Genomic DNA, 26,601 nt, shown 5'->3' on the forward strand with positions numbered 1-26,601 from the left:
TACTCAGCCATAAAAAGAATGAATTAATGCCATTTACAGCAACATGGATGGACCTAAAGATTATCATACTAAGTGAAGTAAGTCAGAAAGACCATATGATGTCACTCACACACTGTGAAGTCGCTCAGTCATGTCCGACTCTTTGCAAGCCCATGGACTGTAGCCTACCAGGCTTCTCCGTCCATGGGATTTTTCAGGCAAGAGTACTGGAGTGGGTTGCCATTTCCTTCTCCAAGGGATCTTCCCGACCCAGGGACTGAACCCAGGTCTCCTGCATTGTAGGCAGACGCTTTACCCTCTGAGCCACCAGGGAAATAAGATACAAATGAACTTATTTACAAAACAGAAGCAAACTCACAGACATGGAAAACAAACTTACGGTTACCAAAGGAGAAAGAGACTAGGTGGGGGAGATAAATTAGGAGTTTAGGATTAGCAGGTACAAGTGATTATATACGAAGTAGATACCAACAAGGACCTACTGTATAGCACAGCACGCTATATTCAATATCCTGTAGTAGACCATAATGGAAAAACAATGAAAAAGAATAGATAGATCTACAGCTTAACACTTTGTTATATACCAGAAACTACTACAACATTGTAAATCAATTATACTTCAATAAAAAATAATTTTTAGAAAGATAGAGGTTAAAAATATGAAAGAGAAGTTAAGAAACATGGAAAACAGACTGAGTAAGGAGTTTCCAAAGGTAAGAATAGTAGGTATCAGGGAAGAGATATTCCTTAAAGTTTGACAATATGCTGGATTTGGAGAGTGACGTGGGTCTTTAGATTGAAAAAGCCCACCAATTCCTTGGAGGATAAACAAAACAAAAATTTCCACTTCTAGGTCTGGTGAGTTGTAGATCAAGCACACACACACATACTCATTCTTGCAATTAGAAAAAAGCAGATTACCTATGAAAAAACCGGGAACCAGATTATCAGCTCATATATCAGGACCTGTAACTGACAGCCGGGTACAATGTAGTGATGGGTTGTGCCGCGCGGCCTGTAGAGTTGATTTACAGTGTTGTGTTGGTTTCTACCACGCCGCAAGGTGAATGTCATGCACATACATACGTCTACTCATTTCCAGATTCTCTGCCCATATCGTTCTTTACAGAATATTGAGAAGACTCCCTGGGCTACTGGGTACGTCCTTGTTAGTTATCTATTTTATATAGTAATGTGTCTATGTCAATCCCAGTCTTCCAATTTATCCCCCTCACCCCACTTTCTCCCCTGGTAACTGTGTTTGTTTTCTACATCTGTGACTATTTCTATTTTTATGGTACTTGATTTGTATACATTTAATAGAGGTAAAAGAGAAAAAAGGAAAAATTTAAAGATATTTTTTAGTATACATTATCAGCCTATAGTGGCAATGCATTTGTTCATGGATTAGCATCAAATGCATAAGACTGTATGCTCAAAATTGTGTAAAAGCATGTAGAATTTCAAAAGAAACAGTAGGTTAAAATCTACTTTTTAAAGAGCTTAATTACATATTAGGAAAGGAAACGAAGGCTTTATGGGATAATAAAAGGACTTTATATTAACTCTCACTGTCCTTTATTTGGTGAGAGAAGTTCAGTGCAAAACTAGAAGCTCTTACACTCCTGTGATTCCTTTAAGTGAGCATGCATTCCAGTCTCTTGGAAAGCTCCTCCTTATTTCACGGTTGTGGTCGCTCCTCTTCTAGCTAGGACATACTACCCCTGAGTGGCTTCCTGGGGGAAGGGAACCTGAGCTCCGTTTGTCTTTTTTGCTTACCTTTGTCCTAACTCCATAGCTACTGCGTCTGAGCCTCTGGAGTTGGAGCTTAAGGGAGAGGTGGAGTGGTAGTGTTGTATTAGTTGCTCAGTCGTGTCTGACTCTGTGACACCATGAACTGTAGGTCTCCAGCCTCCTCTATCCATGGGATTCTCCAGGCAAGAATATTGGAGTGGGTAGCCATGCCCTCCTCCAGGGGATCTTCCTGACCCAGGGATCAAACCCATGTCTCCTGCACTGCAGGCAGATTCTTAGCATCTGAACCACCAGGGAAGGCCTATGGGGAGATAAGGGGAACAGAAATGTTCCTACTTGCTCGTACTGTTATAAGGTACCTTTCTATTGCCTGGTCTTGACAGATTTTTGAAACTGACTTTCTTTTGAAATTTCTTGGGTTCTTTGGACATCTCTTGTTGCTGAATCTCTTTCCTATGATTCTAGCTTACTTTCTCCTAAGACTCTAGAATTCTAGAAATAATGTTCAGTTTCTCCAGTGTTGAGCTCTGTTTACCCTTTGGGGTAGCCCTCCTAGGTAGAACCTAAGCCAGCCCTCCATTGGGACTCTCACTTTCAGATTTCCCAGATGGTTACTGAGAAACTCGCACGTTTAAAAAATCTGATTAATAGCCGGGAGTTGAGGCTGACTCTGATGCAACAGTAAATCTCCATCATCCTAGCTCAGCATTATCGGTATCAGGAGTGGGAGTCAGATTCCAGTCTGTCGTGTCCTTTTATCTGTGAGGAACATCAGTCTTTCCAAGATGTTCCATTAAAACTCCTTTCTCTTCATTTGAGGCAGAAGAGGAAATACACTGGTTCACATCTTGGATTTTATTTTTTCTATTGATAGCCTAATAAGTTAACCTTTTACTAGTTCATGGACACTAGCAGAAGCCATGAGGCTCATGGTTTAGAGATAATGGACTTTATTATTCACAGCATAGCAAGTAACAAGACTATTGAGTTTGCATTAGTTCCTGTAAACCCCAGTGGGGTGATGGAGAGGGTCTGAGTGGATGCCTGCACAAATAATAGATCACATTACAGGAGAGAAACAGAACTTGGAGAATCCACTGTTTTTATATTAATAGTAAGGAGTAAGTAAACCTATCTTTATCCCAGAGGGTGACATTCCCAGAGTATAAATAATATTACTATATTCGTTGTTTTGACTCTTTTACATTGTTTCTGACTTTGATAAAGATAAGTTTAAAAAGTGAGTATTTTTAAGTTCTTCAGTGGATATAAGAAAAAAATCATAGGTTGCTTCTTTATCTCATCAATAACTCTCTTACTGCTTGGGATAGTTTTTCTCTAAGTGAAATGATTAGGGACATTTCTTGTTTCTGATCAAATAGTGATTAACAGATATTGTTGGGGTCTTTCTTTTTTCAGTAAGAAAAATAAAAGTTTCCTCATACTCATTACTAAGAGTATAACTGCCCTAATGTTCTGTTAACTTTTGCTATTTAAAAAGAATTGTTTTATCATACCATACTAGAGGAAAATAATTGCAGTAATATTTTCTCTGGACCTAAAAGACAACATTCTGAAGAATTTCTATTATGTGGTAAAACCTTAAAAGCACAAATACTCATCCAGTAAGTAAATTCTGAGTTCAAATTATATTGAATTGTAAAGATGTCATATTTTCATTATTTAAAATTGGACCAATAAGAATGGTGTTTAGGGTCATCAAACTGCTTATTGAAAAAGAACTGTATCAGTAAGTTAGTATGTAGTCAGTTAATTGCTACATCAAATTTTTGTTGCTACATCAAATTTTTGTTCATCTTTACTGCAATTTCACATCTTGCAATATCTCTAGCATTAAGAAAGGAAGTTACTTTGCGAAGTGGTTGCAATTATGAGCCAATACATAGCGAGGTATTAGTGGTTATTTGTGAACACTAATGTAGTACTACTTTCAGCAGCACTGGTAGCTAATAGAGGTTAGGAACTAAAGGCTAAAGGACTGGGTCTGCCGTTTATTAGTTGTGTTACCTTGGGAAAGATACTTTACTTTTTAAAGTGCTTCCTCATCTGTAGAGCGGTTACAGTATATCTGTGCAATCTAGTTGTTTTATGAACTTTTTTCTCAATGGTATTATTGTCAGCATTCCTCTATTGGCAGATATACCTTATTGGTAAATAAATTTCTGTATCAAAAACTAAAGTGTCCCAAAGCTAGCTATATCTGTGGAGATAAATCTGTGTTTGGAAATATCTATTTCTTTGTTCTGGGGTGGGGGTTTCTGTGAGTCTGCACGTGGGCAGCATGTGTACCAGTGATGTGTGTGCAGGTGACAGCCCCTATTCATATGCGTGTGCTTACACATCTGTGTATTCTTTATAGATGCAGTTTGTACACACATATGCCTCTGTGTGTGCATTTGGGTATCAGAGGACTGAATAGCCCTGTCCCACTGTCGTCCACCGGGCTCCTCTGTCCATGGAATTCTCCGGGCAAGAATACTGGAGTGGGCTGTCATTCCCTTCTCCCTTCCAGACTGTCTTCCTGACCCAGGGATCCAACCTGGGTCTCCTGCATTACAGGCAGATTCTTTACCATCTGAGCTACCAGGGAAGCCCCAGTTATTTCATTAGCATTTGTCTTTTGGAAAATGAAAGAAAAAAGGAAAACAGCATGATTTGCTCATATTTATGTTAAGTAAAAGTTTTAAATTTTATGTTAGTGTTACAGTAGGTACTGTTGCATTTTAAATTCCTTTGAACACTGTCAAAGGATATAGTATGTAAACTGTTTTCATACTGCAGAACCTTTCTTTTGAGACACTGATCTTTGTAAGCACTCAAGTTTGTCATGTATTCTCTTTTTTCGTATAAAAGGGAATAACAGCTTGAGATTTACAACTTCTCAAGCTATATATTCAGGAAATTTTGTTGGATTAATATCGTTAGTAATTGTTTTTGGTCTTTTAACAGCTCAGCTGTTGTCATTTGTATGTTTTCCTATCTGTCTTACTTTTTGTAAGATTCTTTCTCTCCTTGTGAGTTATTAATTTGATTCTTCAGGCAATATAGAATAGTGATTAAAAGAGCAAACTCTGGAATTCCACTTCCCTAAGTTCATGTACTTGTTTCACCACTTAATTGAATGGCTTTCAACAAACTAACCTTCCCACCCCTCAGTTTCCTCACCTGTAAAGTGAGGATAATAATAGCATTTATCTCATATGTTTTTATTGAGAAATGAATGAGAACAAAATAGAAAAGATTTCATTTTATAATATAAATACGAGTGGCAAAGTGCCGTTTTCCTGGTGTTAATCTAGCTCTCATCTCATTTTTTCCTTTGGATCTTGCTTCCGTTCCTACTGCATCTACTTAGTCTGGTTAAGATTTCTCAATTCCCTGCCTACTATAGAATAGAATTCATTCTGAGAAATATCACCCTCCGTCCCTTCCTTTTCAGTACCTGAGGCAAAAATAATTGACTAGTATTTTGAGGCTTAGAGTTTAGGGTTTTTTTTTGTGTGTTTTTTTTTTAATGTGTTAACAATATGGGAGAACTATCAGGACAAAAATTACAAATAAACAAGGGTGATATGACCAGGTTTCCAAAAATGTACAGTAAAATATGTTCCCAGTTCTTAGATTTTAAGTGGGACCAGTCTCTGATTTTTCTTTATCTAATTCCACAAATATTTTAGTCATTTCTTAGTGAATATTTATGATACTTCTTCTCCCTACAATTATTATTTCTTCTTTGTGACCTTGGGGTTTATTCTCTAACTTTTTAAAATGTCAGAGTACATGTGCTTAAGATCCCTTTCATGTTTAGAGAATGCTCCTCTCTCCTTCCCTCTTAATTTTTTTTAAGTTTTATTGAGATATAATTGACATATAACATCATACAAGTTTACGGGATATGCAGCATAACAATTTGATATATGTATATATTGTAAAGTGTACCACAAGAAGGTTAGTAAACACATCTGTCACCTCATAATTTTATAATTTTTGTATGTGTAGATAGGAACTTTTCAGATCTATTCTCATAGAAACTGTCAAATATACAATAGAGTGTTATTAACTACAGTCACTATGCTATCCATTACACTCCAAAATTTACTTATCTTATAACTGGATGCTTGTATACTTCGACCGTTCTCACCCATTTTCTGCCCCTGGCAACCAGGAAGCTGTTCTCTGAGTTGTTTTTTTTGTTGTTGTTGTTTATTTTCAGAGTGAGCTCATACAGTATTTAACTTTCTTTGTCTGACTTATTTCACTTAGTATAATCCCCTCAAGGTCCATTCTTAATTTTTTCTTAAGCATTGCTAATGAATATTTAGAAACACAAGTAAGATTCATCTATAGTTTAAGAAATCCAGTTAGTATAACTCAGGGTTCCCTTTATAAAGGAAGGTTGTATGCGAGTTTCACTGTAGTAACCAGGGTGAATCGGAGAAGGCAGTGGCACCCCACTCCAGTACTCTTGCCTGGAAAATCCCATGGACGGAGGAGCCTGGAAGGCTGCAGTCTGTGGGGTCAATGAGGGTCAGACATGACTTCACTTTCACTTTCACTTTTCACTTTCATGCATTGGAGAAGGAAATGGCAACCCACTCCAGTGTTCTTGCCTGGAGAATCCCAGGGACGGGGGAGCCTGGTGGGCTGCTGTCTCTGGGGTTGCACAGAGTTGGACACGACTGAAGCGACTTAGCAGCAGCAACCAGGGTGAATAGACTCACTGAAGTGAGAACCAAGAGCTTTGTGCAATACATTGGAACGTGAGATTGACTAGAGAGGGTGCCTTAGGCAGGAGGGTGTGTATGACTAGATCGGAAATTACAACTTCCTCAGCCCCTTCCTGGGGCTTCCCTGGTAGCTCAGATGGTAAAGAATCTGCCTGCAGTGCAGGAGACTTGGGTTCAATCCCTGGGTCGGGACGATCCCCTGGAGAAGGGAATGGCAGCCCACTACAGTATTTGTGCCTGGAGAATTCCATGGACAGAAGAGCCTGGCGGGCTACAGTCTATGGGGTCGCAAATAATCGGACACAACTGAGTAACTAACACACACATTGGCGCCTTCCTCCCAGAGATTCCTTTGTGTCTACTAGTACTGAGGTTAGGGAGAAGAGATGGTTTTGGATAACCATGGGCTCTTGAGCATCCAAGGGAGAAGAGAAGGAGAATTCTAAGTGAAAGTATGGAAGGCAAGAATATTTGCAGTTGTTATATACATAAGCCACTCTTCTGAATGTCGTGTAAGGAAACACGGGAGTCTCTTATATTCTGAAGCAAAGGAAGATTTATTATACCCTGCTTTCATTCTACATGGTTCCTGAGTAAGAGTTGTAATGTTTTGATTATATATCTAGTAAGATGGGCTTTCCTTTTACTCTAATCTCTAATTTGTAAACAAAAGCATAACTATGTTATAATCCAGAGATAAACAGTATTATGTGGAAACTATAAGGTTGCATAGTCTAAGTTGGTATTCCAAGCAAAGTAGGGTGTGTATCATTATGTTAAAGAGTGGTATGTTAAAGAAAAAAGCTTCTGGTTTATTATGATATCTCAAAGCCCTTTAAAAACAGAGTGATTAGGATTGATCAGTTTTCAGATTATTTTTATTTATTTTTTTAAAGATTATTTTAAAAATGAAAAAGTACACACTTCTTTGATTAATCTGTAAGCATTATGGGCTCTTTTCTACAAGCTCTTTAAAAAGCCAGTTTTGAAACACCACTGCTGCTAAGTCACTTTAGTCGTGTCCGACTCTGTGCGACCCCATAGACAGCAGCCCACCAGGCGCCCCCGTCCCTGGGATTCTCCGGGCAGAAACACTGGAGTGGGTAGCCATTTCCTTCTCCAGTGCATGAAAGTGAAAAGTGAAAGTGAAGTCGCTCAGTCATGTCTGACTCTTCATGACCCCATGAACCGCATCCTACCAGGCTCCTCCGTCCATGGGATTTTCCAGGCAAGAGTACATTGCCTTCTCCGTGAAACACCACTAAAACATCATTAATACTCAGAAAACACTTAATTTTATACCCCTGTCCTAATGAAATAACTTGTACAATTTGAAATTCTATTTATCTTTTATCATAGTCTGGCTTGATTTATAATGATTACCAACTAATTTTGATTCCTTTTCTCATGAAAATTAATATTCTCTAGAAGAAAATGATGTCATTTCAACAGAGAGCAAGGAACACAAATATTAACACAGATAATCTTATTTGTATACCTTTGTAAGGAAATCGTATGTGATGTCCTTAAAGCTACAAAGAGTTTCAAAACACTAGGGGAGACTAAGGATCTTACTTAAAATGAAAAATACAGATTTTCTTTTAGGTTCTCTATTTTCTTCCATGCTGCTTCTCTTCTGTTTGCCACAGGTAAAAATAAATTTTCCCAGCAACCCATATGCTTTTCCCCTTAAACATTTATAGGCTTTAATAGCAACTGTCTATTTTGCTTTTTATTGCCATGGTTATTCAAGGTAAGCATTTTGCTAACATCTCTTAGAGAAAATCAATATATTTTACAGACTTTACTTTGTACTGGCACTTTGCCTTGTAAGTAACATAAAATTGGGCTCATTGTAGGTGTTCAAGGAGTACCTACTAATTGATTCATGTCATCATCTGCAAGGAAAATATTAAGTAACTTGCCCCAAATTGCTAATGATTCCCTTTGAAAATGCTCAAGTTTTCCTCCTGGTCTGGCACAGTTTAAGACGATTGTATAGCACCTAAAATATATTAATAGTTTGATGAATTCCAAGCCATATTATAGAAATGACTTTTCTTTTAAGCCTTGGAGTATTACTGTTCCATTTAGGAAAATACCTAAGTTATATTTGTTTTTAAATGTATGTCACTATAGCCAAGTGTCTGTCAGTGAATAAGTGGATAAAGATGTGGCATATATATTCAGCAATGAGGAAGAAGGAAATCCTGCCTTTGTAAACAATATAGATGAACCTTGAGGGCATTATGCTAAGTGAAGTAAATCAGTTAGAGAAAGACAAATATGGTATGGTATCACTTCTTTGTGATACCAGAGAAGAAAAGCCAAACTCAAAGAAACTGAGGGTTGATTGGTGGTTGCTAGCGACTGAAGGGGAAAGGAAATGGGGAGTAGCCACAGGGTGCACACTTTCAGTTACAAGATGGATGAGTTCTGGGGACCTAAAGTATAGAATTTTGATTACAGTTAGTAATAGTGTTATTACTTCAAAGCTGCTAAGAGAATAAATCTCAAATTATGTAATGGGGTAGAGCTATTATGCTATAGTAGCATCATTCTGCAATATACAATAGCATGAAATCAACATGTTGTACACCTTAACTTACACAATGTTACATGTCACTTATATCTCAAAAAAGCTGGAAAATAAAAATTTTGTGACTAAAAGTAATACATAGTAAGATGTTAAATTCAAGTAACTAATGCTAAATGCCATAAGGATTTACACCATGGGATTTTGTTTTTTTTTTTAATGTTCAGAAATTAGTATACCAGATCAATTTTGTTTGTATAAGATGGGAACTTAGAAACTAATGTGATCCCTATATATTAAGAGATTGGGTTTGACTTTAATCAGTAGGCATATGAAATACTAGTTTTACACCTTAGAAAAAATGCTTAGAAGGGAAGATGTCTCTGGTGTTACAAAGGTAAAATATGAAATAATCTGGGGAAATTTAGTCAATGTATTTACCAACAACACTATTTAAATTGTATAAGTGAAGCATTTGTAGCACATATTCTTATTTTCAGTGGTTTCAACTATCAAAAATTGGAGAATAAATCATTGTAATGAAATATCTCTTCTTGAGATCTTTGATAAAATTTTTATTTTTTAATATCCAAACTTAAAAAAATAAATGCTTAAAGCTTGGTATTCACTTTTGTTCTCTTCTTCCTTCTCTTTCCCTCTCCCCAAAGCAGATTGCCAAACTGAGGCAGCAACTACAACGTAGTAAGCAGAGCAGTCGGCACAGTAAGGAGAAAGATCGGCAGTCACCTCTCCATGGCAACCACATAGCCATCAGTCACACTCAGGTAGGCTAACAACTCGCTATCCAGATTGGAATAATTCCTTTCAAAGGGTTCATTGTAAGGAAGAATCCATCCTTTTAGGATTAAAAAAAAATTAATGTACATCTCTAACTTGATTAAATTACAGTGTTTTTTTATAAAAAAATGTTTGTTTTTGTTTTAGCCATATGTATAATCTTTTAATAATAGACATAACAGAGTGTAATGGTTTCAAGGATGATTTATACTGTCCTGGACTGAAATCCTAGCTCATTCACTGACTAAGCAACTCTGGGCATTTTCTTATTTAATCTTCTAATAGTACCTTAACCCATCTATCTCTGTGTCGCTTTGTATATTTTACCCCACTTTACTTATGAAGAAATTGAGAATTAGTGTTTTTGTCCCCCCATCCTGCCAAACTTGTACTGGTAGATCCTATGGAACAAAATTTAGGAAATGATATTCTAAATTGACTTACAAATACTAATGTAAATTTTAGTAAATCAAATATAGTAATATAGCAGAAGCAACCCAAGTTGCATATCAAAAAATTTTTTAATTAGGGGTTTTTCACAAATGTAAGGATGATTCAGCATTAGGAAATGCATTGTTAGTTCATTGCATTAGAAAGTCAAAGCAGATGCTGCATAACACTTGATAAAAACTCAGTATCCATATGTGATAAGAACTTATTTTAAAATAGAATACTTCCTAATGTAACTACCTGCAAATGTGGTGAGATCCTAACAGTAAAGTACTGAAAGTATTTCTGTTAAAAATAAAAGTTAAGTCATAAATGTCTGTAATTATTGATGTTATTTGCTAGTAGTTTAGAGGTTCTAGACAGAGCAGTAAGAAAAAGGAATGTTATCACTATTTGTGATATTGTTGTATATTTAGAAAATTAAAGTGAATTTGTTAAAACTATTAAAACTAACGATAAGATGAAATGGAAAATGGCAATACCAAGTATTGATGAGGATGTGAAACAATCATGACAACTACACATTGCTGGTGGGAACACAAAATGGTACAGCTACTTTGGAAAGAAGTTTGGCATTTTCTGAAGAAGTTAACGTACACTGACCATACAGCTCAGGAATTCTACTCTTTGGTATCTGTTCATGAGAAATAAAACATAATGTCTACACAGAGACATCTATATCAATGTTCATGGCAGCAGCATTTATAAAACTCAAAATATGGAAAGCAGCAAATATCCCTGAATTGGTGAATAGATAAACAGCACTTCATACATCCATACAGTGTAATACTATTCAGCAGTTTTAAAAAGAAGGAACTGATGGTATTTATGACAACTTGGCTGAATCTCAAAACATCATGCCAGTTAAAGAAGTCAGAAGCAAAAGGCTACATTACCTTACATCTTCAAAAAGGCAAAATGTTGCCTTTTTGAAAAGTATTAGAAAAGCTGACTGTAGAAAAGCCCTAGAGACATTTTTTTGGATGACAGAAGTTTCTAAAATGTGATTATACTGATAACTGGATGACTGTATATATTTACAAAGCTCAAAGAATTGCATACTTAAAATGGGAGCATTTTATTGTACGCCAGTTACACTTCATCAGAGCTGTAAAACGAACATTGCAGACATTTCAAGAGAAAATTCACATATACCTTCCTTTTTTTCTTCTTAATCTGATAGAATTAACATACCATTCATTCTTACTTGTTTATTTCAAGCACCTTTCCTGTATATCTATTGACTTACTGATTAACAAGAAAAGATTTATACACTTGTTCCCAATTTACATTGATTTTTTTGGCATTGTGGTTATGTCTAAAAATAATTATCTTGCTATACATACTGAAATACTTACAGATGAAATATGAAGTCTAGAATGTGTGTTAATACTCCAAGAAAAAAACCAAGTAGATGTTTAGATGAAGTAAGATTAGAGAATGTTAAGTTTTGGAGCTGGATTATGTACACCTATTCTGTTAATTATGATTATAATTTTTCACAATAAAAAGATTGAGAACTTAATAAATGGATAAGATATAAATACATAAAAATCTATTATTTTCTCCTACACTAGTAAAGGTAAAATATTGTTCCTTCTACTTACAACATTCCTGACACCAAACGCGTGGGGTTTTTTTCATACCAACTAATGAATTCTCCGACTCTCCAGACACCAACCAGGCATCCTACAATTCAGTTACAACACTGACTACCTGCAGTTAGCACCAACCCCACAGATTAAGAACTCCACCCCATGAAACTGCTCCTCGTAAGATGCCAGTTGAAAGTTCCAGGTTGTCATCTGTACTTTTGACCTACCAGTAATAAAGGGATTCTGACAACCCTGTCTTCAGGTTCAGTAACTTGCTGTAAGGAGTCAAAATACTCAGAGAAATACATTTACCTGTTTGTTACAAAGGATATAACGGGTCCATACAGATGAGCAAATTTGGAAAACTCAGCAGTGGCCACAGGACTGGAACAGGGCAATGCCAAAGAATAAACTTCCACACACTTGGACTCATCTCGCATGCTAGCAAAGTAATGCTCAAAATTCTCCAAGCTAGGCTTCAACAGTATGTGAACCAAGAAAGCCCACATATTCAAGCTGGATTTAGAAAAGGCAGAGGAACCAGAGATCAAATTGCCAACAGGCATTGGATCACAGAAAAAGCAAGAGAATTCCAGAAAAACATCTACTTCTGCTTCATTGATTACGCTAAAGCCTTTGACTCTGTGGATCACAACAAACTGTGGAAAATTCTGCAAGAGAGGGAATATCAGACCTTAGGAGGCAGGTCTGATACCTGTCTGTGGTCACCTTACATGCTTCCTGCGGAACCTGTATGCATGTCAGGAAGCAGCAGTTAGAACTGGACATGGACCAATGGACTGGTTCAACATTGGGAAAGGAGAATGACAAGGCTGTATATTGTCACCTGCTTATTTAACTTATATGCAGAGTACATCATGCAAAATGCTGGGATGGATGAAACACAAGCTGGAATCAAGATTGCAAGGGGAAATATCAATAACCTCAGATATGCAGATGACACCACCCTTATGGCAGAAAGTGAAGAGAACTAAAGAGCCTCTTGATGAAAGTGAAAGAAGAGAGTGAAAAAGCTGGCTTAAAAATCAACATTCAAAAAAGAAAGATCATGGCATCTGGTCCGATCACTTCATGGCAAATAGAAGGGGAAAAAATGGAAATAGTGACAAAGTTTATTTTCTTGGGTTCCAAAATCACTGCAGATAAGGACTGCAGCCATGAAATTAAAAGATGCTTGCTCCTTGGAAGAAAAGCTATGAAATACCTAGATAGCATATTAAAGAGCAGAAGCATTACTTTGCCAACAAAGGTCCATCTAGTCAAAGCTATGGTTTTTCCAGTAGTCGTGTACGGATGTGAGAGTTGGACCATAAAGGAGGCTGAGTGCCAAAGAATTGATGCTTTTGACTGCATCAAATTGGACTGCAAAGAGATCAAACCAGTCAATCCTAAAGGAAGTCAATCCTCAATATTCATTGGAAGGATTGATGCTGAAGCTCCAATACTTTGGCCCATAATGCGAAGAGCCAACTCATTAGAAAAGACCCTGATGCTGGGAAAGACTGAAGGCAGGAGGAGAAGGGGACAAAGGACAAGACTGTTGGATGACATCACTGACTCAATGGACATGAGTTTGAGCAAGCTCCAGCAGATGGTGAAGGACAGGGGAGCCTGCTGTGCTGCAGTCCACGCGGTTGCAAAGAGTCAGACATGACTGAGTGACTGAACAACAAAATGAACAGCAGGATGAGGAGGTTCACAGGGCAAAGTCTGGCGGTAACTCACATGTAAGAATTTCTGCTGACATGGAGTTGGTGTGCACTGCCCTTGTGGTACATGGATATATGTTCACCAACCTGGAAACTCTGACCCACAGTGCTGGCATTTTTGGAGGCTTCATCACACAGGCATGCTCCCTCTCCTCTCACCAGAGGTGGGACTGGAAGTTCCAAGCTTCCAGGCATGGGTTCTTTTTAGTGACCAGCACCCCATTCTGAACCTATTCAGGAACCCACTAAGAGTCACCTCATTACAACGAAAGACTCTTGGTCCTATCACTTAGGAAATTCCAAGGGGTTTAGGAGCTATCTGTCAGGATTGGTGTCAGAAACCAAATATCTGAACACAAGATGCTCCTAATGCCCCCATCCCTCAGGAAATTACAAGAATTCAGGAACTTTGTGTCAGGAACCAAGGGCGGAAACCAAATACATATTTCTTATTATGTTACAACTAGAAATAGCATGTTAGTATATATCTGGTGAAAAATATAAAATGCCCAGAATTAAACTTAAAAGAAATATGCAAACTTTAAGACCTTATTGAGGATATGAAATATAAAATAGAGATAAATGGGAAGTCATTCATACATGGGAGGACTCAGTATTTTTCAAATAGTCATTTGCCCAAAATTAATGTATGAATTGAGTTCCAATGGAAATGTAAAAGGAATTTTTTTATTACTTTAAAAGTTATTTTCAATGTTAATGTGGAAAAGTAATGTCAGTTAAAAAGAAAATTTGAAAAGGCTTTCCCTACTGGATACCAGAATGCAAAATGTAATTGTTGTAAAATTATAGCAGTTAAAGTGGATCTCTGAATAGAGATTGTCAGATAACACGTTAAGGAAATCAAATGTAGAATCCAAAGAGAAATGTTGGGGCAGTTTTATTACCATGTGGGAAAAAATACTACTTCATAACATGTAGAAAAATAAATCAAGATAGGTTAAATATTTAAATATGAAAAACCATGAAAGTACTGGAAGAAAGATATTTCATACTAAAGTAAACAGCAAATGGATGACAAAGAGTTACAACTTCAATATGAAAAAAGCTCATATGTTAATATAAGACAAAGGACATTTGCAGGCAGCAATTCACAAATGGCAGGAGCATAGCATGTGTGGGAAATATTCATTTAATCAGTGCCTAGCTGTCTACTTCATTGTGAATCATATGTATCAACTTTAACCATTCAGATTAAGGTACAGACCATATTATTTTTCTTTTTTCCTTGTTCATGTTTATGTTTTTAATTTCCTTTGTGTTAAGTTCCTTGAGAATCAACAGGCTTGACTTCCACTTTATGGTACCTCCCACAGGACAGCTATGAGGGGTATTAATTTTTACAAGTCCTCCAAAGGACTTTTGAAAACAGCCTTAAAGCTGTTAAGTGAGTGTTGTAGAACTTATCATGATATTGTTGCCATACTACTTAGTAATCCAAAAGATTTTCTTAAATTGTGGATAAAGTATAAATGAAAAATACTAGATGGGGATTGTCACAGTGTGGGGAACAAATCGTTTAAACACGCACACACGTAAGCATAGAGCAGAGCTGAAGAGTCACATGGTATACTCAGTTTACATGATTTCAACTGTGCTTTTTCAGTAAAAACAGAAAAATGAATGAAAAAACAGTACAGAGGATTCTGTCTGATATTCTGCTGAAAAAATGTATACAGTTTACAATTATAGCTTTACACTTCCATAAAGGGTTATTTTGACTCTGTAATTTTTACCTTCTTACTCTGGAACCTAAATTGCTGTATGTGTACCTGAATTTATATTGTTATCTGAAATGTCAAAATAACTGCTCACTGAGTTTCTGTTTTAAGATTTACCTTGCTTTTTAGTTCATAATTTCTTCATCCATAAATAATTCGATGCCACCTTACCTTGTATTTTGTAGGCTACCGGATCAAGATCAGTCCCTATGCCGCTGTCAAATATATCTGTGCCAAAATCATCTGTTTCACGTGTGCCCTGCAATGTAGAAGGAATAAGTCCCGAATTAGAAAAGGTATTCATTAAAGAAAATAATGGGAAGGAGGATGTGTCCAAGGTAAGGGTATATGGGATATTTGAATCCCTTTTTTCTTTAATACTGTGAACTATCTCAGTCTTTTTTGTTACAGCTTTATTAGATATAATTCACATACCGTACAGTTTACCCATTAAAAGTGTACAGTGGTTTTTGCATGTTCACAGTTACGCAGTCAATACCACAATCAACTTTACAGCTTTTTCATCACCCCCAAAAGAAACTCCGTACTTCTCAGCAGTCATCTCTTCCTTTTCCTCCAGTGAGACAACCACGAACGTACTTGGTCTGTGAGTTGGCCTGTTCTAGATATTTCATGTAAAGGTAGTCATGCAATACAGGGCCCTTGTATCAGGCCTTTTTCACTCAGACTAATGTTTTTAAGGCTGAACTAAGGTTCATTTATAGTGTAGCATGTATCTGTACTTTTATTCCTTTTTACTGCCAAATAATATTCGCTCATACAGATTTTATTATCCAGTCATTAATTGATGAACATTTGTATTATTTCTACTTTCTGTCTGTTAAAAATAATGCTGCTGTGAAAAAACCTTCATATACAAGTTTTTGGGTGAACGTGATATTTTCATGTCTCTTGAGTACATACCTAGAAGTGGAATTGCTAGTATGGTGACTCTTTGATTAATCTTTTGAGAAACTGCCAGATTGTTTTCCAAAGTTGCCACTCTGTTTCATTTTACATCCCCACCAGCAGTGTATGAAAGTTCCGATTTCTCCATCTAAAGCAACACTTATAATTACCTTTTTTATTATAGCCATTCTGATGGGTGTGAAGTGGTACCTCATTATGGTGTTGACCACTGTATATCTTCTTTGGAAAACTCTCTATTTAGATCATTTGCCCCATGTCAAAATTAGGTTGTCTTTTTACTATTGAAATGTAAAAAGTCTAAAGTTCTTACTTTCTAGATAAGAAGTCCTTATTAGAGGATTTGAAAATACCTCCCATTCTGTGGGTTGTCTTTTTCACTGTTCATATCTAAGAAAATATTGCCTAATCTAAGGTCACAATGATTTAGTCTTGTGTTTTCCTCTTAGGCTTTTATGGTGTTAGTTTTCACATATATTTAAGTCTTGCATCCATTTGAATTAATCAAAAATACTTTATAAACTATCTCTGTCCCAGAATAGAAATCTGGACACTCCTGCACATGAACCTATATTTGACCACATTTTAAAGGTATATTCAACAAAAGAAAACATCAAGTAGCTTTTGGCTTAATTATCTCTCTGATGGTTTTTTAGAACTAAAATATGATTTATGTCAAATGTGTATCTGATTCCTTCAAATAATATGTAGGTTTTAAACACTGATTTAGAGTTCATCTCAAAATTCACATAATTTTATATTTATAAAATTGATTGAAAAAACCTTTTTCCAACTTTCAATATTGCTTAGCAAATATGAGCACTAATCATAATTTATTGTATATTCTTCCAGATATGTGCCTGTATGCCAATATATGTTGAATCATTATATGAATGTACCATAATTTAAAAGTCCCCTACTGGTGGACATTTAGACTGTTGTCAATTTTTGTTGTCATAAGCAGTGCTTTAGAAAACACGGTGTGCTCTTGGCAGACAATTTCCAGGCAGTGAAATTGCTAGGTCAGAGCATTTGCACATTTTAAATTTTGATTAATATTGCTAAAATTACCATCCCAAAAGGTTGTGCCATTTTACTCTCCCTAAGAGTTAAATTTTTACGTTATATTCATTAGGCCAGAAAGGAACCCTTTAGAAATTGTGCTCTTAGCTTAGCTGTGCATACCATTAAAATGTTTCCTTTATACATTATGTGACATTCAAGAACAGTAATGTAAGGAAGTAAAATTGGTCTAATTTTTTCAGGATGAGATAATCAGTCACATTTGCTAATTCTTTAAGAACTGCTAAGCAAAACGATATTAGAAAATTAAATATACTCATGTAATTCTGATTTTAAATAAGTCATATTCTAATTTCACAGTAGATATTTCAGAATTACTTTGGGGTAACCTACATAGTAATAACTAAAATATTAAGAATTTTTAGATTTATGATTAAGCATGCCTCAAAGTTTTAATAAATCAAAATGTTATCATTTTGGCAGATGAGCCTGCCAGTAGCTTCCTAAGTATATAAATGTTCTCCGGTTTAGTTCAGTTCAGTCGCTCAGTCATGTCCGACTCTTTGCAACCCCATGAATCGCAGCACGCCAGGCCTCCCTGTCCATCACCAACTCCCAGAGTTCACTCAGACTCACGTCCATCGAGTCAGTGATGCCATCCAGACCTCTCATCCTCTGTCATCCCCTTCTCCTCCTGCCCCCAATCCCTCCCAGCATCAGAGTCTTTTCTAATGAGTCAGCTCTTCGCATGAGGTGGCCAGAGTCCTGGAGTTTCAGCTTTAGCATTATTCCTTCCAAAGAAATCCCAGGGCTGATCTCCTTCAGAATGGACTGGTTGGATCTCCCTACAGTCCAAGGGACTCTCAAGAGTCTTCTCCAACACCACAGTTCAAAAGCATCAGTTCTTTGGCGCTCAGCTTTCTTCACAGTCCAACTCTCACATCCATACGTGACCACAGGAAGAACCATAGCCTTGACTAGACGGACCTTTGTTCTAAGCCTTTATAATTTCCATCATTATTTTGTGTAAATATGTAAACCTCTAAAATCTGTCTTGTTATTCTAATTCTCTGAACCCTCTCCCCAACAAAACAGAAGTTGGTTAAGGAAATTGGTATATATATTATCCAGTTACAGATTCAGAAGTGGGACTACAGAAAAATTGTGTTTATCAAATAGGACATGAATAAAAGATAACTCAGGTTCTTAAACTTTTTAAATTACAAATTGATAATTATTATTTTACTGATTACCAATATTGACATTTTATTAAAGTAAGATTTTTGTCGACTTAAACATACAAGTTTTAAGAAAGATCTCTGTCATAAAGGCCTCATGTATTTTCCAAAATGATCTTTCCTGATGGATTGTTCTGAGAAACTCCCACATCTATCATATAATCTTGTCAAAAAAAACAAAAACAAAAACCCTGCACCAGTGATTTCTTAGAATTTAGGGCAGAGTTGTAATTAAAATCTAAATTTAGTTAAGTAAAAGAAAATAATGTAATAAAATAATTATTTTCTTAGCATTTGACCAAGTAAATTAATATATCTTTGGGAATATTTCTTTCCTAAGTTGGAAAATTTTACTTTTGTTATTTGTTACAAAATGAATTAATGTTCCATAAGTGACTATATTCTTTATAGTAGCATGGTCATTGTCAGGTTGTAAAGATGGTATAGTTTTGGTTTAGCAACTTTGCATAGATAAATGAAGTTTTCATTTTAGGTTTTGGCCTTTACTTGTTACAGAAAAAACTGATACTCTTTGAGTCTCATGTTGTACCTTAATTCATTTTCCATCTGACAAATGTTCCTAAATCTAAAATCTCTGAAATGTTTCTAAAATCTCTGAAATGACAAACCTCAGGATTGATAGCCTGTAAATAGTGAAAATAAGTTGTAAATAAACTAAGCATATACTGGTTCTTTTTCCCCAGCATTTCATCCTTGTCTATATAATAACAAAAATACTGTAAATGGTTAATATATACATTGTATTTGTTGACCTCACTTTGTTAGCTTGCTGATGAGTAAGATACATCTTTACAGCAGAAGCAGAGTAGAAAGAGTCAGAAGCTCTGATGCCATTTAAATGATCATGTCAGCAGGAGCTCTATAAGTTCTTTATTGGTGAAGATCCTGTACTGATGAGGTCTAGGGTCTTCTTAGGTTGAAAATACATGATTCATATATGAGTCTACAATTATAATTTCATTTCTGTTTATTTTTGTCACTCAGAACAATGCATTAGAACTAGGCAAAATCCATTAGTAGTCCTACTCAGTTGGATACCAAATTAGTAGAATTGTTCAGTTATATTAATATCCTCCATTCAGTTCTACTAGAATAAATCTGTTTATTAGACACTTTGGGTAAGCTGCAAAACCTGTTCCTGGCTTGTAAAAGGAAAAAAAGAAAGAATGAAAAATGGAAATCCATACCTGTGAATATGAGATTTCTCTTTTCTTATTAGCAAGTCAAAGTGGTTTCTGGAGCAGTTTGACTAATTTCTTTGGATAAATGTTTATTGAGTGTCTGCTGTCTGCCAGGCACAGTTAGGATCCAGTGTTAAAAGACGCCCCTGTCCTAGAGGAGTATTCCTGGGAGGTATAGGTAACTGGCAGAAATGATGACCTAAGATAGGTATCTTTATTCTCTGAAGAATCAGCTATGCTGGCAATAATAGTGAAAAGTAAAATCAAAAGAAACAGCATGTGCTTTCTGTACGATGAAGTGTATGAACCGTCACTGACTGTGTGACGGTTGCTGCTCTTCCAGCCTTTGGACATCCCCGATGGTCGGAGAGCCCCCCTCCCTGCTCACTACCGGAGCAGCAGCACTCGAAGCATCGACACACAGACGCCCTCTGTGCAGGAGCGCAGCAGCAGCTGCAGCAGTCACTCACCCTGTGTCTCTCCCTTCTGTCCCCCGGAATCCCAGGACGGCAGCCCCTGCTCAACAGAAGATTTACTCTATGATCGTGATAAAGGTGAGGATGGGATCATCCACTTAGGTAGCGGGTGTGTTACAGGGCCTTGCTCATTATACTTCCTTTGTCTTAGACCATTACATCACCTTTTTTCTTTTGTTGAATGGTGGGACTGTAAAGGATCGGTGGATCTAGGTTTGTTTGTTCATTGGTTTCACGTACCCCCTTCTTTGTGACTTTCGCAAACATCTTCCATAAATGTGTCAGAGGAGCACAGCGCGTGGTTCTAACAGTTAATGAAAGCTATAAAATGAGTGTGGACAGCTTCACATAATACAACACACAGTTTTTTCCTCGGTATTGTCCAGAGTTAAGGATGGTTATGGTAGACTTTAGGGTTCTCGTGCCTGAGGTTAGATTTCCTAATAAGATTAATTTGAAAGGAAATAATTTCTAAAAATTCTGTTGGAAAATGAGGATATTTTTAACCAAGTAAGATAAAGTTTAACAAGTACCTGTAGCACATCACAGATTATATTATGGTATATAGATGAATTATTAACACCAATAAGAGTGCAGAACCCATGGGGCTTATTGCCTGTCAGGCCCTTACCACCCATGTCCTCCTGTCCTCAGTCAGGCCCTCACCGCCTGTGTCCTCCTGTCCTCAGTCAGGCCCTTACCGCCTGTGTCCTCCTGTCAGGCCCTCACCACCCGTGTCCTCCTGTCCTCCTGTCAGGCCCTCACTGCCCGTGTCCTCCTGTCAGGCCCTCACCGCCTGTGTCCTCCTGTCCTCAGTCAGGCCCTTACCGCCTGTGTCCTCCTGTCAGGCCCTCACCACCCGTGTCCTCCTGTCCTCCTGTCAGGCCCTCACTGCCCGTGTCCTCCTGTCAGGCTCTCAGCGCCCGTGTCCTCCTGTCCTCAGTCAGGCCCTCAGCGCCCGTGTCCTCCTGTCCTCAGTCAGGCCCTCAGCGCCCGTGTCCTCCTGTCCTCAGTCAGGCCCTCAGCGCCCGTGTCCTCCTGTCCTCAGTCAGGCCCTCAGCGCCCGTGTCCTCCTGTCAGGCCCTCACTGCCCGTGTCCTCCTGTCCTCCTGTCAGGCCCTCACTGCCCGTGTCCTCCTGTCCTCAGTCAGGCCCTCAGCGCCCGTGTCCTCCTGTCCTCAGTCAGGCCCTCAGCGCCCGTGTCCTCCTGTCAGGCCCTCACTGCCCGTGTCCTCCTGTCCTCCTGTCAGGCCCTCACTGCCCGTGTCCTCCTGTCCTCGTGTCAGGCACTTAACTGCCAGTGTTCACTCTCTTTTTTCAATTTCTGGACCCTGAGTCACAGACGGTCCCAAAGACTGCCCAACCGCCACCTTCCTAGCTACTTACAAAGGAATACTGCACTTCCTCTGTAACACATTTACTGCTTGTCACCACAGAAAAACAGATCATAGGCAACAAAATTTTAAAAACATGAAAAAAATAAAGTTTACTAAATCTTACAGGATTTTATGGGCCTTGTCCTGGCTTGACCCCCAGTCCCCTCATTTTGTTTTGAGATATTAATGCATTTAAAGTGCCCAAATATTAAGTGCTAAGCCCCCTGAAGTTTTACACGTTTGCACTCATGCAGCTACCTCTTGGGATCAAGATACAGAACATATTTTGCATCCCAGAAGGCTCCTTAGCTCCCTTTCCAAAAAGAATCCTTCTGCTCTCCGCCTGGAAGTAACCACTGTTCTCTTCTCCATCACTGTAGCCTAATTTTTCCCCATTACTGGATTTCACAGAAATGAAATGATGCAGTCTGTGTTCTTTTGGTCTGGCTTATTTCAGTCATCATTATACCTGACTCTCTGCTTAGATTTTAGAGGGAAGCTCCCTTGGACTTCGTCGTCTGCTTTTATTTCTGTGGGTGGATATCAGTGCTTCTCCATTTTCATTTCACCCTTGCCTTACTGGAAACCTTGGAGTTCTCTTCCTCCATTAAGAATGTATTGAAAGCAGAACCTTAGTTAGGCATCTCTCTGCTTCAACTGGAATGTCTGTTTCAAAGAATGTCAGACTAGGGAACTTCCAATACACTAAGGCGTCCTACCACAGCAGACACTTGAATCAATTCCTCACATTTTTAATATGGATGTTTCATAATAAACAAGAAGACACCTTGCTTGTAGTAGCAGGGTTTGTTTTGAAGGTTAATAGTCATATCTTGTTTTAGGATGCACAGGTGATAAATGGTAAAGCAAATATTGTTTGATTGATTCCAAAACCTGTATTTTTTGTTATACCAGTAAAAAGGATAACTGCAGATCACTTTTGCTACTTATTAGCACTTGTAGTTGGGTTAAAAGGAAAAGTAAAAATAACAGTGATATAAGGCTAGGCAGTAAATTCTGGAGTTTTGTTTTCTTCTAAGTATAATCCTATGGGTAATTGAGATGCTGAACCTAAAGGGAGATGTATTAGGAAATTGATAGGTGAGTTCCATTTTGGTTTGCTGTTTGTGAGCTTGCCTTCCCGGCCTCTATGGGAGTGTATCCGATGAGGCAGTCTCACAGCCACTTAGAACCACATTCTCTTTATTTATCTGTTCATGGACACATAGGTTGTCCCCATGATTTGGATATTGTGAATAACACCACAGTGAGCATAAAAACACACATATCTCTCTGAAATAGTATAATAATCTGAATTCTGACGATTTTTTAGGGAAGTTAGACTTTTTCCTAAGACTTTGCCTTTGGTCGTATATAGTTTTTCTATACCCTTTTATTCTTTTTACCAGATACCTGCCTGTTAATGTTCTGTTCCTCTTGTGTTTTTTTGTTTCTTTTTTAAATGTAAAATGAGAACATTGGTTCAGATCATCTCTAAGGCCAACAGTTTTTAAAAAAAATTATTTTCTTAGTAAAACAGGGTGATAATACTTGTTTTATACTTCATACCACTGTTGGGGTTAAATGAGATATTGGAACAAAGTGCTTAGCACAACTCCTGGTATGTAGTAAACATTGAATAAATAGTGTTGGGTGTGACTAATAGTCATTTTTTAAAAAATTTCTTTAGAAACTAAGGAGATTGCAGAATCATTTAAGACACATTTCCATTTTCTACAAAACTACCTCAGTTTAGAAATTTAAGACCTCATGACATAAGTTTCTTAATATACTTACCAATGTAGCTTTGAGGCATTACTTTGTAATTAAGATCAAGTTTATAGTACTGTTTTCTGGAAAACTGTGTGACCTATTACAATGTTCAGTTTCTAGTTCTCAAATCAACTACCTTCTTTGTGAAGGAAAATTAAAAAGCATCTCTCTTACATACATATGTATACGTGTCTGTATCATACATACACATGTATTTTAGGATTGGGAGTGGAGGTTTATGTATTTCAGCTGAGTTTATGCTTCTGGTTTATTCAAGATACGTTTCTTAGGCATCTACTGTATGTCAGGCACTGTACTGCACAGTGGGAAATAGAGAAGAGGAAGATGTGATACCTATTTTTAAGAGCTTTATACACTAATAAGGATTAATAGTAATGTTAAAAAATAATACACTATTACACAAGTGTATTCAGAATACTAAAGGGACAAAGGAGAGGGAGTTGTCAGTTTTGCAGTTTCTGAAACTTACATATTTAAGTCATTCAAACTATAGAATAATCTAACTCATTGCTTCCCTATGAACAGCCCAATGTTTTTTACAATACTAATTCTAGCTTATAATTTTCACTTTTCCACAGTAAAGCTTAAATTGATCTTTTGTTTTATATTTATTTCCTATAAAGAAAAAAGGGAAGCTATAGATTTCTAAGAGGTTTGGATTGATTTGGAGCACCTACCTTTTCTGAAGTTGCTGTTGTGGAATAGCTAGGTTAGACATCCAGAATTGGCATGCTCCCAGGGGAGAGGGATAGGCATGTGAGTTTATTGCTCTAATGAGAGATGGGCTGGTGTGATTATTTTTCTAGTGTTCATCTGCTATATACTTATCCTTTTCCTGACTTTGTTATTTCTGCTTATCCCTAACATCTGTTTTTCTCCATGACACATGTATACTTTGAGACCTATAAAATAATTTTAGTTGATTAGCATGTTGGTTTTTCTTTGGTTCTTTCAATTGCAGTGCCAGGACAAAAACACTCTATTAAGAAAAGTCTAGCCTTTAAGAGACTATTTTCAGGTTTTATTTTTTTGAGTTGGGTGGTTTTTGGACAGATTTTTCCAGTGACTTAAAGGGTGAAGGCAGCCAGCTATCATGTGTAAAGTTGCTTGGCTAACTAACCAAGTAACAGCCACAGGTCTACACAATGATTTCTGTGGAGAATTCAGGGATCCAGAATAAGAGTTCTCATCTTCACATCTCCAGAATATATCCTATGGTTAGTTAGCCTAAATTCTACCTTATCACACCCAAAATGCAAGGGAGAAAAACAGTCATTTATATAATGTAAATCGCAGTGTCAAATATTATTTCTTTGAGCAGCTCTGCCAGCTTTCCTTATTGGTACCAAGTCACAAAATCTAGACTAAAGTCTGCCACTTACAGTTGATCTTTGGCACAGTTCACTTAGGCAGTTGTTATAAAATTCTGCAGTTTTGCAAGATATTGTGGAAACATTGATTATTCTAATCATGAAGTCAACTGAACCATTCTACTCAGGCCAGCCACTAAGAGCTGTATTCCAAGATTCCATAAATTGGCTACTTGGAACTTAAACTGGGTTTCCCAACAGGAACAATGTATATCATGTGGATGGAGTTTCCAGGGCCAGTGCACATCAGTCTGTTTAACTCGTACCATGATTTAACTCATTAATATTTCTGAACTGTAGGTATTAGGACTGAGAAGTCCATAGTTGCAGGAAAGAAAGAAACAGTTTTATCTTTTCAGGGTCTAGGGCTGACCCTAGCCAGACTTTTGAAAAAGACTCTCTTTGATGTCTGAGTCCTTTCTATATACATTTTAAACTCTATTTGCAGTCATCTTGAGGGCTCTGTTTCTTAGCACTCTTTGGCGTTTGCCCTTAACATACTTTAACCCTCCATCTTCTAGGCAGCCTCATCGGCCAAAATTCGGTGGCACTTTTCTTTGTGGTTTATATTGTGAAAATAGATACGTTAGATACACTTGTTTTAGCTACCACACCTTGAAAATCACTTCGTTTGAGCCTTGATCTGTTTCTCGATCAAAAGGTTGTCCCCACATGATTCTAGGTGCTTATTATCCTAGAAGAACCTCTCCGTGGTAAAATTACAAAGAGTGTAGAACTCTTACCCCCAAAAAGGAGTTATTCTATAGGTTAAAAACTTTTGGAGAATTATGTCCCTAAGTTCATCTTCTCTGTTTTGCTTTTTCAAGATTGCATCTGAAATTATATATATTCACATTATCTGATGTGTTTAATCATCCAGTAAATGCCTTTCCCCACTCTTTCTGGAAGGTTTGCTGCTGCTGCTCAGTCACTTCAGTCGTGTCCGACTCTGTGTGACCCCAGAGATGGCAGCCCACCAGGCTCCCCCGTCCCTGGGATTCTTGGCAATTGCTGTGCTAACTTTCTGTGGATGAGTTACTATTCTTAATTCAAAATTATTAGTAAGTATACAACTCACGGAGAAGGCAATGGCACCCCACTCCAGTACTCTTGCTTGGAAAATCCCATGGACGGAGGAGCCTGGTAGGCTGCAGTCCATGGGGTCGAAGAGAGTCGTACATGACTTCGCGACTTCACTTCCACTTTTCACTTTCATGCATTGGAGAAGGAAATGGCAACCCACTCCAGTGTTCTTGCCTGGAGAATCCCAGGGACGGGGGAGCCTGGTGGGCTGCCGACTATGGGGTCGCACAGAGTCGGACACGACTGAAGCGACTTAGCAGCAGCAGCAGCATACAACTCACTTCTAGCATTTACAACCTAGAGTCTAAAACAAAAGCAAACCAAAATTTATTTATATGCCTGTATATATAATTTTGATATATATAATTTCCATCCCTGGGTTGGGAAGTTCCCCTGGAGAAGGGACTAGCAGTGCATTCCAGTATTTTTGCCTGGAGAATCCCATGGACAGAGGAGCCTGGTGGGCTACAGTCCATGGGGTTGCAAAAGACTCGGACACTAGTGAGCATGGATGCATATATAAATTTCACTTAATCTCCAGTTATCTATTTACTATGATATAAGCTCCATCAAGAGCAGGTAACTTTAATTTGCTCATTATTTATCCTCAACAACTACAGTGGTGCCTATCATTAGTATAGAGTAATGATTAGTGGAGATTTTTTGAGTATTCTTTTTTTTTTTTTTGCCTATTATACAGAGTGAAGCAAGCCAGAAAGAAAAACACCAATACAGTATACTAATGCATATATATGGAATTT

The 26,601-nt window shown here is 37.5% G+C and overlaps 1 protein-coding gene across 4 annotated transcripts in view; it reads left to right on the forward strand.

Moving 5' to 3' along the window:
- GLCCI1 (glucocorticoid induced 1) overlaps positions 1-26,601 on the forward strand; it is a 106,765-nt gene that overhangs the window by 67,812 nt on the left and 12,352 nt on the right. For 2 of the 4 annotated variants that reach the window (XM_024990990.2, XM_059885797.1), the window contains exons 4-6: positions 9,708-9,824; positions 15,537-15,689; positions 20,085-20,295. In XM_024990990.2, the coding sequence (XP_024846758.1) occupies positions 9,708-9,824; positions 15,537-15,689; positions 20,085-20,295 (481 nt within the window). The remainder of the gene's footprint in view (positions 1-9,707; positions 9,825-15,536; positions 15,690-20,084; positions 20,296-26,601) is intronic. The other 2 variants (XM_059885796.1, XM_024990991.2) reach the window with 2 other exon arrangements.

This window comes from Bos taurus, chromosome 4 (genome assembly GCF_002263795.3).
Source record: "Bos taurus isolate L1 Dominette 01449 registration number 42190680 breed Hereford chromosome 4, ARS-UCD2.0, whole genome shotgun sequence".
NCBI classification, from domain to species: Eukaryota; Metazoa; Chordata; class Mammalia; order Artiodactyla; family Bovidae; genus Bos; species Bos taurus.